We start from the raw sequence: 14388 nt of genomic DNA on the forward strand, positions 1-14388 counted from the left end.
CCAGTCAGCAGCGTTCAAACTGTGATTTGCAAATTGAAAATCAGGGGCTCTGTAAAAACAAAACCACGGTCAGGTAGACCAACCAAAAAGAAAAACCCACAAATAACATCAGCTGAAATACTGGACTCTCTGAAAACTAGCAGTGTGACTGTTTCAAGAAGCACAATAAGGAGACACTTAAAGAAAAATGGGCTGCATGGTTGAGTCGCCAAAAGAAAGCCATTACTGCGCAAATGCCACAAAGTATCTCACCTACAATACCCAAACAGCACAGACACAAGCCTCAAAACTTCTGGAACAAGGTAATTTGGAGTGATGGGACCAACTATTAACTTTTTGGGCACAACTATAAACGTTACATTTGGAACGAGGTCAACAAGGCCTATGATGAAAGGAACGCCATTCCTACTGTAAAGCACAGAGGTGGATCGCTGATGTTTTGGGAACGTGTGAGCTACAAAGGCACAGGAAACTTGGTCAAAGTTGAAGGAAAGATGAATGCAGCACGTTATCATCAAATACTGGAGGCAAATTGGCAATCATCAGACCAGAAGCTATGAATGCCCCGTACTTGGACGTTCCAACATGACAACAATCCAAAAGCAAATAATATATGATGACCTGTCATTGGCTACAGCAGAGCAAAGTGAAGGTTCTGGAGTGGCCATCTCAGTCTCCTGACCTCAATATTTAGCCACTCTGGGGAGATCTCAAGCGCGCAGTTCATGCTAGACAGCCCAGGAATTTACAGGAACTGGAGGCTTTTTGCCAAAAAGAGTGGGCAGCTTTACCATCTGAGAAAATAAAGAACCACATCAACAACTACCACAATTTACTTCAAGCTGTCATTGATGTTGGGGGGGGGCAATACACGGTATTAAGAAATGGGGTATGTAAAGTTTTGATCAGGGTCATTTCGATTTTTTGGGTTGTCATTGTGATTTAAAAAGAGAAAACACAGTAATTTGACAACAAAATGGCTTCACCCAACCACTAACCATGAGTGGAGAAAAAGGTTTGGTGCTATCATTCATATTCTCTGAAAAAATGCCAGGAAAGCAAAAATTCTGTGGGGTATGTAAACTTTTGAGCAGAACTGTGTATATGTGTGTATATACAGTTGTATGAAAAAGTTTGGGCACCCCCATTAATCTTAAGCTTAATGTTTTGTGAAAATTGGGTTTTTTTTTGCAACAGCTATTTCAGTTTCATATATCTAATTACTGTTGGACACAGTAATGTTTCTGCCTTGAAATGAGGTTTATTGTACTAACAGAAAATGTGCAATCTGCATTCAAACACAATTTGACAGGTGCATAAGTATGGGCACCCTTATCATTTTCTTGTTTTAAATACTCCTACCTACTTTTTAGGTAGGACCCATATCTCCCTTCTACCACTTTGCCAGTGACTCTGGCAAAGTCTATATATTATAGACGTATTCACTTACCGGCCATTCCAAGGTTGCATTTATAACTATTGATGCTAAAAACCAGAGAAAAAGGCTCAGTTGAAATGCAGAAGGCATATATGACGATTTTGAGCCAAATTACAAAGTGCTACTTAAGCATTAATTATTAATAGATTTGTTCAACTAAAAAATTTGTTAGATTTGTCTTAAATGGGTATTTTCAAGTTGTCTCTTCAGCATTTCAGAGATATTCGGTCTCCTTACTTTCTGGTTTCTGGCTAGAGCTCTTTAAGTGACAGCTCTGGTGAATAATAGAATTGTAGTATTAGTAGAACTATAAAGCTCAGCACAAGTTCTGCTATCAGTTTCATATTTTATACAAGTTCTGCTATTTCATACAAGTTCTGCTATCAGTTTTATATTCAATAATCAGTGGTTTGTTCTGGAGTCTACATTGCTATCACTGCATTGACACATAGAGATAACTGGTCATTTGAACAAGCACACAGCTCAGGGCAGCAGCGCCATTAGGAAACCTGCACTGAAAGCTGTGAGGCTGGTGATTTATAATTGCATCTCTTCAGAAGATGATAGGAAGGAGGAGGGAGGTAAGCAGCTAACTGATGTATACAAATCACTGGTCTGGAGAGAACTCAATGGGTTGTTAAGAGTTAACCACTGCCTGGAATATAATTACTGCACACTCTAGGCCAGGGTCTAATGATGAAGCTCCATGGAATCTATGAAAGCTAAATGCTGTCATGACAGGAGAATGACAGCAGATCCAAAAAGTCAAGTCAGTTGCAAACTTGCTTATTTTCATGCTGGCTAAATAATCAAAGCAATTTCAGAACTTGAGAACACCCCTTAAAATGTACCGTAATTATATACAATTTTGTATTCTTCGATATCAAATCTCCACCAATGCCCTGCAGCTCCTCTCCTCTTCGATGTTGAGAAGTGATGGTGATGAGAATGAAAATCGCTTACTGACTGGGTCATTTTAATAGCTAAGCCAGATGCTTTTTTTGCCTATGTATCAGCCGTGACAGAGAAGGGGACTGGCTTAAAGAGAAAGTGTCAGCACAATTTTGTAATGTAAAGACATAGCTGTAATGACTCTAATGCTGATTTAATAAATACTTTGGTGAAGAAATCCGCTTTGTGGATTTGAAGTTTTCTGCTAATTAGATTTTGGTGTACAGGGGCCGGGCTGTACCCGGGGTCTGCTCCCTGTCTGCAGTTCCCGGGCCCATCACTGCTTTTAAGTCACCTTCATCCTCTATTTGAAATGACGGGAAATCACAGGCACAAAGTAGACCCCGGGTACAGTCCAGCCCTGCACACTGAAATCTATTTAGAGGAAAACTTCAAATGGTGATTAAAGGTGAACCACAAAGCAGATTTCTTTACCAAAGTTATTCCTTCATTCTGAGCTACAGTGCCATTACACCCATGTCTTTACTCTACATCACAAAATCGTGCTGACAGATTCTCTTGAAAGTGAGAATGAGGAGTGGCGTTGACAGTGGGAGATCATTTGACATCTCATAACGATAGTGTATACGTAATTTAAACACATCTAAGAATCAAAATTGAATCCTACTCATTGAACCTCAAACTCAATGACCTGAGGGCCAACATGTTTGTAAACTTTTTTTCACTGAAAAGACTAGTCTGGGAGAGATGTAAAGGTGGCCTTGTTTTAGTAACTGAATATCCCTGTTATGGCTTGTCTGGTATCGTCCTTCAGTTCAATATAGTTGGCATTTTTCTCTTTGACGTTCTTCTTTTTATTAATCTTTGCTGTATTACTCTACACAATCCCGTGTAGTATAATTTGTATTCTACTTCCAGCCCCCCCTTTTCTCTGTCCCAAATGGCTGACGTCAGGACTACTCACTCCGGAGGCAAAGTCTAAATTAAGAAGTCCTTGTGTCTCTCCTTTGATTAAAAGCAGTTGTCTTGTTTGTGGAAAGGTGCTAGAGATAGCATTGGACACATTGCTGATGTTTAGGAAACCAGACCCACCCTGAACTGTTAGATCAATAGATTGAAATAATGGGATCAGTTTCACTTACTTGTCCGTCATAACACAGACTATCCTGATATTCCGACAAATAGTCATTTTTTCGGTTAAGACAGGAGGACATGACCTTATGATGTTATCACTCTGGCAAAGCTATTTTGACCCTTATTAAAGTTTTTACCTAAGAGATATAAATCAGAATACACATGAACAATAGGATTAAGACATTTTTTCACCGAACAGGAGTAATTCAGACACTTTTCATATTGTTCAATATTAAATGATGTTGATCATTTATATGGCAAACATTCACATGATCTATGTGGTATTTTCCTGATGAAGAAGTCATTTAGACTTTGAAACTCGTTGATTAAACCATCATCCTTTATGTGAAACAAGTTTGGACCTTTAATCATTCAGCAGCGCGGACCATATCCACAATAAACCCTTTATTTACCTATAAACATTCACATGTGACAGAAATACATTTTTACACCTAATGTGTTATCTTCATCAGGTTCTTGCAGCTTCAACCTTCAGACTGGAAAAAAAGTATTTCTGTTCCACAAACCTGAGTTTGGTGAAAACTCTCGGGAACATAGTTTTTGCAAACTACAATTACGTTAAAAAGCTGCACGAGATTGTGCTGAGACAAAGTATTTGTAAATTGCAAATTCTAAAACTATAATAACGAAAGAAAATTACAAAGGAACATTCCAGTTGAGTGTCTGAGCCAAATAGTTATTGTTTAGATACAAAAGAAATCTATATAGGCTGCAAAGAGGTTAGAGGGATCTGACGAAAGGGGATTGCGAGGAATGGTATGTAGTGTCTCACATTGTACAGCGGTATGATCAAGAAGACATGATACAATTCACAGTTAATGATTATATAATGGAAGTTTGCTTTTGGATTGATATACGGTATTAGATTACAAGCACAGGAACACATTGTTTTAGTTTTAGTTCCTAAACCTGTGTCCTGTAAATATTTCTTAATGTTTTATAGCTAGCACCAATGTCTGCGAAGTTGCTTTGGCCTAACAAGTCAACTGAGACAATCTGAAAGTGAGCTTATGTATGCCTGCTTACAACATTCTAGAATTGTTTGGGAAAGATAAGCAATAAAGCAAGATTATTTAAGATATGACCAATTGCTATGACTTACTCTGGTGTTAGCTTTCATTAATCTGGTCTTGACTAGTGCCACTAGTACACAGTTGTACATGCAGCTGCCAATAGCTAGGACACACATGCAAATGCATTTAAGTGCCATATGTGGCTTCTGTGTCATTAATTTTCAGTATATCAAATGCCTCTTGGGTAGATGGGTACATATAGGTGTTTCTCACAAAATTAGAATATCATCAAAAAGTTAATTTATTTCAGTTCTTCAATACAAAAAGTGAAACTCATACACAGAGTCATTACAAACAGAGTGTTTATTTCTGTTAATGTTGATGATTATGGCTTACAGTCAATGAAAACCCACAAGTCATTATCTCAGTAAATTAGAATACTTTATAACACCAGCTTGAAAAATGATTTTAAGATCCGAAATGTTGGCCTACTGAAATGTATTTTCTTTTTCAATCTTTTTATTGAACATTTTAAACATCTGTAAAAGGGGAAGGGGGGGAAAGAAAAGGGTAAAAGGATAAAATGGAAAGAAGGGATTGAAATGTATTTTCAGTAAATGCACTCAATACTTGGTCAGGGCTCCATTTGCATCAAGTACTGCATCAATGCGGCGTGTCATGGAGGCGATCAGCCTGTAGCACTCTTGAGGTGTTATGGAAGCTCAGGTTGCTTTGATAGCAGCCTTCAGCTCGTCTGCATTGTTGGCATTTGTACTCACTCTGGATAGTCCTATCTCTAAAGTAAAACCTTTCTATGTGGTAAATAGTAATAGTACATGTAAATAATATAGGGTACATAGGTTTTACTTTAGAGATAGGACCATCCTGAGTGGGTATACCTTGTCGCAGTAGGGTGGCTTTTACGCTTTTTTATCAAAACAGTGTCAACTAAGTACCCAATGTTATTTACGTGTGCTATTGCTATTTACTTCTTTACTTACTGCAGGGTATTTATTCATTTTGTTTTTATCCTGGGTTCTGTTTCTAAGGTATATAGTCAGCTTTAGATAATGGCTAAAGTTCTGTCACTATTGATAAATATTGATAAATTGATTGTATCTCCTGATGTTGTAAATTAAACTCACAATATTTACCGTAGGTTTCTGTCATTTGTTTATAACTAAATCCTATTCTTACCACTTATTAGTAATGGTGATATGTTCTTACGGTGGACTCATTGTCACCGCAGACAACAAGCCTCACTCTGAGATCTGCATGAAATGTCTCTAGGGTGCTGCATAGAAAGTGATTGCAAGATAAAAACTATTGGGATAAAAAACAGCGATACAACCTGAATAGAAAAGTCTTCACAACGGAAATTCTTCTTTTCACCAGTTTGCTTCTCTCAGAAGATCATTGGTGGCAGAGCTTACATAGAAAATGAGATCTCCAAGGAGCTGGAGATAGACAGGGTATGACAGCCTCAGAGCCCAACACAAAGCACACTGACAAGTAGGACGCCTGTGTCTGGATCAGATACCTTCTGGTGTTACTTTTTTGCTTTTTTAATCCCAAACTGAAAAAAAAAAGAAAGTTACAATTCACACTGAAATTATCCCATATGTATTACCGTACATTGTCTTCTGAAAATTAGTCATAAAAGAAAAGAATCATAGACCTTTCATCAATCAGTAATTGTGAATGTCACGCTGTTTATTATCCAAAAAAATAAGCTGCTTATTACTACGCCCCTAAAATTATCAGTTACTAATTACTACACAATCCAAAAAAGATCAGACTTTTTATTCACTTTAATAAAGTATCGTTTCATCTATAGTTTGCTTTAAAGGGCTTGTCTAGCCAAGCCAAATTTTCGGCAAGCAGTATACAGTATACAGTATTTATATTACACACTGTTAGGACTCATTCAAGTGGTTCATCACATGACGGCAAGTACTGCATGTAGCTTCTGATCCACTTTTCTCGCTAGAATATTCCCTTAATTAGAGGAATGTAATCGGCACACCACATCTGCACTTGTGCTCGCCTCCGTGTTTTGTGATTCTTTTTAAACAGAATAAAGTAGCTCGGCACGTTTGGTTAGTAAAAAGATCCAAATCCTCATTATTTCATATGCGCAGAAGGCATGACATCACGATTACTTGCAGTCTCACACAGGCAATGCATTTCTAACAGCAGTTCTTTTTTAAGCCTACTTTTCACCAGCTAGGCATGCTGGACTACTTAATTCAATATTCTCCCAACAGACCATTGAAAGGAATGAATGCGTACCTAATCCGCACATGACCACTAGTATGCATATCGCAGTCATGGGTCGAATCTGCTAGCAAAGCTGAATCCTGAGGCTATGTTCACACTTTGCGTTGTCCTTCTGCGGGTTCTCCCGCAGCGGATTTGATAAATCTGCAGGGCAAAACATGACTTTTGGATATGGGATGGACCCCACTCCTTCTTAAAACCACCATAACTACTGTAAACCTAGGTACTAAAATAAATACACAAAACACATTATTTTGGTTGTCAAAATGGCCACAGCTTTTATTCAAATCACAGGATTAAATAATCACAGTAGGAGTCAGGTGGAGTGCTAGTACATTGGGATTCACAAGTACTGCGATATCCCCAGCTGTCTGACATACAGCACCAGGACAGACAGCCATAAAGGGGCGGCACGCACTGGCTTGCCATTCAAGCAGAGCCAGTAAACTTTCAGGGCACCAATGACCCTATTATCCTCACCCTGTGCTTAACCACTGTGCCCGCCCCTGATTGATGTTACCATTACAACGTCCTTGAGGCTGGCCACCAAAGCCGAGCCTGCTCACCACCATGAGGTTTTACATCCTCTATTAGTTAAAATGAGTCCACCTTAACTTGTCTGCAACTTCCACCTGACTCCTAAACCGCAAAGCCGTGACGGGTTATAAATTCCAAGTCTCATTTGACACTTTTTTTTTTTTATAATTAAATCATTTTTGCAAACTTAAAAATTAGGAGTCCCTGCAAAAGCATTAATGGGACTAAACTTGGCAAACCCCCGACTCACAAAGAGTCATCCTACAGCGCTCAGGAGAGGAAAAAACCCCTGTGGAGGAAACCTCCAGGGAACCATGGCTGAAGGATTGCCCTTCCCTTGGGCTTAGAAGGTTGCCACAAATAATAACTCTTTATAGCCAATATACAATTGAACCTGGTACAAGATATACAATGACAAATTCAAAAATACAATAAAGCATTTATCATTATACAAGCAATAATTAAAAAGTGTAAGGACAGAGATTATAAACAGGGCGGGAGGGCGGGTAATGTTTCCTCCTGTCCATCGTGTGAGAGAAAGAGGGAGAGCCAGAGTTGCCTCCCCTATATAAGCCCCACCCTCCTCACAGTAATACACCAGGCACAAACATCTAAACTCCTTCCTCTTAAAGCAACATCACTCTTGTTTAAAATCTACACTGCGATACAAACAAAGGCTGCAGGAGTTCTCAGTCCACCCATCCCCAAGTCATGTCCACCTCCGTCTAGTCTCCGGTGGTTTCTTGACTTTTGGATATGGGATGGACCCCACTCCTTCTTAAAACCACCATAACTACTGTAAACCTAGGTACTAAAATAAATACACAAAACACATTATTTTGGTTGTCAAAATGGCCACAGCTTTTATTCAAATCACAGGATTAAATAATCACAGTAGGAGTCAGGTGGAGTGCTAGTACATTGGGATTCACAAGTACTGCGATATCCCCAGCTGTCTGACATACAGCACCAGGACAGACAGCCATAAAGGGGCGGCACGCACTGGCTTGCCATTCAAGCAGAGCCAGTAAACTTTCAGGGCACCAATGACCCTATTATCCTCACCCTGTGCTTAACCACTGTGCCCGCCCCTGATTGATGTTACCATTACAACGTCCTTGAGGCTGGCCACCAAAGCCGAGCCTGCTCACCACCATGAGGTTTTACATCCTCTATTAGTTAAAATGAGTCCACCTTAACTTGTCTGCAACTTCCACCTGACTCCTAAACCGCCACCAGCGAGGCCATTTGACACCTTGAATGGACTCGACCCCCATCACCCATGCCTAATAAAGTCATCAACCAGATCTGCATGCTATGGAAAGACTGTGCATATAAGGAACAAAATTCCAGGACTGCAACAGATTAATTTTAACAATGCAACACTACCAAATTATGATCGATAATATGGTAACTACAGCAAAATAACAGCCGCTAAACACCCTGCAATGTGGATCCTATAATAGGGAATGCAGAAACTAAACCATAACAAAGGGGTAGCCACAGTCTGACTACCTGTATAATGACATCTGTGATGCCTCAAAAACTATTATACTGCATGTATTGTAGCCAGCTCTAATAACTCACTAATTCACAGATTTCAGTTCAAGAAACCACCATTACATACAGTAGCAGGGCTGTGCAGTAACCAATTCTTAAACCCACTTACTATTACTACCCAAAAAGTGATGAGTGTATATAAAGAGAAAGATACTATAAACAAGGAGTAATTAAAAGCCATACACAATATAAAATCGACATTATAACCGATCATTAAATAATTTAAATAATTTCTGCAATATTTGGACATGGTAAATGAAATAAGCCTATTGCAGAAAAGTCTACAAAGACATTATTAATAACCTTGCCACGCCATTGTTAATTGCTTTACAGGCACTTGATAACATATACCATTAACCTTCTCCAACTGGGACAAAGGCATTGGGAATAGGCACATTGCCCTTCGTGTCAATGCACTTGATGTCTTCACCCCTAGCCGCTCCCACTGGCTAAAGGGCATCGGGATGCATTTTATTACTTTTCTCTTAGTCACTCCCACTGACTCCAGGGCATCCATATTAGGTACATTGCTCTTCAGTTTGATGCTCCAGATTACTGCATTCTCCAGACAACAACCTTGAAAGAAATAGGAGTTGGTCAATATAAACAGTCAAAATCAGTGCCTCAGCATTCTCAAGTCACAGGTACTATTCAGGACCTCGTCCAACACACCAGGCATATGACCTGTCCAGGTGCTATTCAGGACGTCAGTCCAACACCCCAGGCATATAACCTGTCCAGGTGCTATTCAGGACATCAGTCCAACATCCCAGGCATATGACCTGTCCAGGTGCTATTCAGGACGTCAGTCCAATACCCCAGGCATATAACCTGTCCAGGTGCTATTCAGAACATAGTCCAACACCCCAGGCATATGACCTGTCCAGGTACTATTCAGGACCTCGTCCAACACCCCAGGCATATAACCCAATTTGTATGCATGTAGAATATGATTGCCATGACCACAGGGACTTTACCCTAACAGGGTCTTGTAAGATATAAATGCTTCTGGAGACCAGGGGGCCATACCGTGATGGTCACTCCTCCACACCAGGGGGCCATACCAAAGATGGTTACATCTCCATTCCACGGGGTCATACTATGATGTACACCCCTCCATCCAGGGGCCACACCCGAGATGTTTACTCCTCCACACAAGGGGTGATACTATGATGAACACCCCCCCCTAAACAGAGGGTCCATACCTGAGATGGTTACCCCTACTGACCAAATTATAATTAGCTTCAAGGACCCACTAAAAAAGAAACAAATAAGTGCTTTTTTTTTTTTTTTTAATACACACCTTTATTAATACAAACATACAATAACCCAACAAAGCATAAATAACCTTAGCTAGCTGGGAGGAGTCCTTGAAGCTCATAAGATCTGGAGATTACCAAGCATAAAGTGAACATAAAATGTACCAACAATTACTCCCAGCCGTTACCCCACTGGCTCGGGAGCACCATAACCACAGGGTTCCAATGTTCACTTGAACTTCCTGAGGATCCGACAAACCTTTGCCGAAACTCCCCTCCACATTTCACCAGATCAGAACCATATTTAATACCAAAAGGAAGAATCCATATCCCAATGGATCCCCCAGACCAATTTGTAACGAACTTCAAGGAACCCCCCAACTGCCCGGCTCCAGGTAATCCACTTAGTCTGTGCTATCCACCATCTTAGGTAATATAAAATTTAGCACTCAGTGGATATACACCATTCCTGCAAATATATGAAGGGGACAATATAAGAATTAAAAACAGCATACAATAAAACATCAAAGCATAAAGAACATTAACATACTGGGAGGAGTCCTTGAAGCTCATAAGATCTGGTGATTACCAAACAAAAAGTGAACATAAAATGTACCAACAATTACTCCCAGCCGTTACCCCACTAGCTCGGGAGCACCATAACCACAGGGTTCCAATGTTCACTTGAACTTCCTGAGGATTCAACAAACCCTTGCTGAAAATCCCCTCTACCATTCACCAGATCAAGAACCAAATTAAATTCCAAAAAGAGGAATCCATATCCCAATGGATCCCCCAGACCAATTTATAACCAACTTCAAGGACCCCTCCCCCCCCCCCCCCCCTAACTGCACAAGATGTGGGATAAGTGAAGATGAAAACACCATGTAAGTTTACAACCAAGGTATATTACAGGTTGATCCTGGAAAATGTCCCATCATAAGGTCAGATACATTCGATGATGGGCAATGCTGTTATATGCTGTAACAATAAAGAAGCCGCCTGCTCCTCTACAGCAGTTACAGACAGGCTCTCTAACCACCAGCTGCACATACATCATAAGAAAATATAATATGTAGATCTAGTATAAGCTGCCTGCAGCCATAAGTGTATGTGCAGAAAATGGCAAGGTCTGTGTCCCCAGTCAGTCACACTACCTACATACAATAGACGAGAGACAGGGCTGAAAACTGGGCCCATGATGTGTTCTCCAGAGCAAGGTGCAGCATCACACTAGGAGTGCCCACTCACTGCCCGCCATGTGCTGAGTTATTAGTGCCCACTCACTGCCCGCCATGTGCTGAGTTATTAGTGCCCACTCACCATACCGCCATGTGCAGAGTTATTAGTGCCCACTCACTGCCCCCGCCATGTGCTGAGTTATTAGTGCCCACTAACCACCCCACCATGTGCTGAATTACTCCCCGAATAATTATTGACACCTGATAAAATATATATAGTAAGGCTCCAGGTAATCCACTCAGGCTTCAGGCTTGTGATAAGCTGCCTGCAGCCATAAGTATATACAGAAAAAGGGGTGGATATATCAGGCAGGACAGCATGCAACATAATAGGACTAAAGGCTGCCTTATCTCCAGAAATAAAGCACGGATTTGGAAGTCATGTACAGATTATATGTGCAGCAAGGAAAATAACCTGGAGACCCAGGATCTAACATGTACTCAAAGTCTGTATACATGATAAGCATGCTGCGCAGAGATGGAGCCTTTTCCCATATATCACATATAGATAGTGAGAGTAACCTGGTTATCACCCAGCATCATCAGACTGTACTGCAGCAGAGATGAGGTCACATGCAGGTCACCAGACTCCATAAATGGGAAGAGGGGAATCAGCAGACAGCAGCATGCAATGCACAGACAAGAAGTGCAGCCTCTTACCCTCATATATATATAAGGTATATATATATAGCATCCCTTTACTGCTCCCTCTCACCAGTGACTAGTCCCTGTAACTGTCCAGCTCCACGCTCCCAATAGCAGACACTGTATGTGCCAATGCTCTGACCCATCACACAGATACACAAAACTCATGAAGACTCTGCACAATACAGCAGAAATAAGACACAACAGCCATGTCTGTGAGGAGGTCACACAGGAGCTGTCTCTGCAGTGTGTGAGGCAACTTGTAACAGACCCATGAAGGAACATGGCAGTTACATGAATCTCTGAGGTAATATTGCTCCCAAATAAGATGTAAGAGCTGAGACTACACTAATACATGATGAATGTGGAGTAGTATATCAGCCATGTCTGCAGGGAGGTACACATGAGGGAACATGGCGGCTACATGAATTTCTGAGGAAAAATTGATCCCATATATGATGTAGGAGCTGATACTACACTAATATATGATGTGTGAAGTGAATGTGCTCCTATGAGCTATAATGTGAGGTGATAACCCCAGTATTATACTCCCTGAGACTGCAGACATGTTTCCTCCTGTCCATCGTGTGAGAGAAAGAGGGAGAGCCAGAGTTGCCTCCCCTATATAAGCCCCACCCTCCTCACAGTAATACACCAGGCACAAACATCTAAACTCCTTCCTCTTAAAGCAACAACACTCTTGTTTAAAATCTACACTGCAATACAAACAAAGGCTGCAGGAGTTCTCAGTCCACCCATCCCCAAGTCATGTCCACCTCCGTCTAGTCTCCGGTGGTTTCTACTGCGGTTCTCCCTGCAGATTTATCGCGGTTTGTTCCGCGTTTTCCGCTGCGGGTTTCCGCCTATACTATTGATGCTGCATATGCAGCAATATGCAGTATCAATAGTAATGTTAAAAATAACAAAAATTGGTTATACTCACCCTCTGACGTCCCGATCTCCTCGACGCTACACCCGGCGGTCCGGTTCCAAAGATGCTGTGCGAGAAGGACCCTTCGTGACGTCACGGTCATGTGACCGCGACGTCACCGCAGGTCCTGGTCGCACAGCAACTCTGACCGGACGGCCGCGTGCAGCGCTGAAGGCTTCAGAGGGTGAGTATAACATGATTTTTTATTTTTTAACCCCAAATATGGTTCCCAGGGCCTGGAGGAGAGTCTCCTCTCCTCCACCCCGGGTAGGAACCGCACATTATCCGCTTACTTCCCGCAACGTGGGCACAGCCCCATGCGGGAAGTAAGCGGTTCAATGTATTCCTATGGGTGCAGAATCGCAGCGATTCTGCACAAAGAAGTGACATGTTGTAAACCGCTGCGTTCCCGCGCGGTTTTTCCCGCAGCATGTGCACAGCGGTTTGCGGTTTCCATAGGGTTTACATGTTACTGTAAACGCTATGGAAACTGCTGCGGACCCGCAGCATCAAAATCGCGGTGGTTCCGCGGTAAAAACCGCAAAGTGTGAATATAGCCTAACACTCTCTTTTTTACACACTGTTAGCATTCAGCAATTTGCACTTAGCCGTACAACCACTTTAATCTCAAAACTTTTCATAAAAAAATATTTTTTTAGGTGGGTTGTTCTTATTTTGACAGTCTTTCTAACATTCTAACAGATTTTTGGCTGAAATACAAGGATCTACCGGGATCGGATGCCTGTTTTGTCACATTGATAAGAAGAGTCTAGCAGCAGCTTATGTCTGCCTATTGAATTCATCCTTATATGCATGACAGTGAAAGAATTGTGACCGTTACGGTATATCTTCTAAACATGCGAATAATAGGACCTGATATTGCAACAATAGTTCTGTTATTTAACATTTACATTATATTTTCATCAGGAATTTGTGATGATTGTGGTGTTTGGCATGGAGTATGTGATCCGAATTTGGTCTGCCGGGTGTTGCTGTCGTTACAGAGGATGGAAAGGACGTCTGAGATTTGGGAGGAAACCTTTCTGTGTTATCGGTAAGAAGCTCAGTATTACCCTTTAACCTACAGAAATCAGATCATGTCCTTTTAGGTTTTTATCCTGCAATGTATCTGATATAATACTGGTTAGGGAATTTTATGTACTCTTGATACCTGTTTCACAGAAGTTGCAGATTTGTACCTTTCCATTCTTCTTTTGCATGGCTCCAGATGTTATAATCCCTAAGGAACAAAGACTTTTTCCTCTCTCCATCTTCCCCGTCAGCAGAACAGCTGCAGAATGAGTTTTGTCTCCCATTGTAGTTGTGTTGGAGAACATGGAGATGTGGTGTAATGGAAGATATTGCAGAGCGAGCATTCTCATGGCTAATAGATGGATTGTGTAAGAGAAAAAGGCTG

At 41.1% G+C, this 14388-nt stretch overlaps 1 protein-coding gene across 3 annotated transcripts in view; it reads left to right on the top strand.

The window, feature by feature from the left end:
• The window catches only part of KCNQ4 (potassium voltage-gated channel subfamily Q member 4), a 358115-nt gene that overhangs the window by 273374 nt on the left and 70353 nt on the right, over positions 1–14388 (top strand). For all 3 annotated transcript variants that reach the window (XM_069756988.1, XM_069756989.1, XM_069756986.1), the window contains exon 3: positions 13899–14025. In XM_069756988.1, coding sequence (XP_069613089.1) covers positions 13899–14025 — 127 coding nt within the window. The remainder of the gene's footprint in view (positions 1–13898; positions 14026–14388) is intronic.

The sequence above is a fragment of the Ranitomeya imitator genome, chromosome 3, assembly GCF_032444005.1.
Source record: "Ranitomeya imitator isolate aRanImi1 chromosome 3, aRanImi1.pri, whole genome shotgun sequence".
In the NCBI taxonomy this organism is placed as follows: domain Eukaryota; kingdom Metazoa; phylum Chordata; class Amphibia; order Anura; family Dendrobatidae; genus Ranitomeya; species Ranitomeya imitator.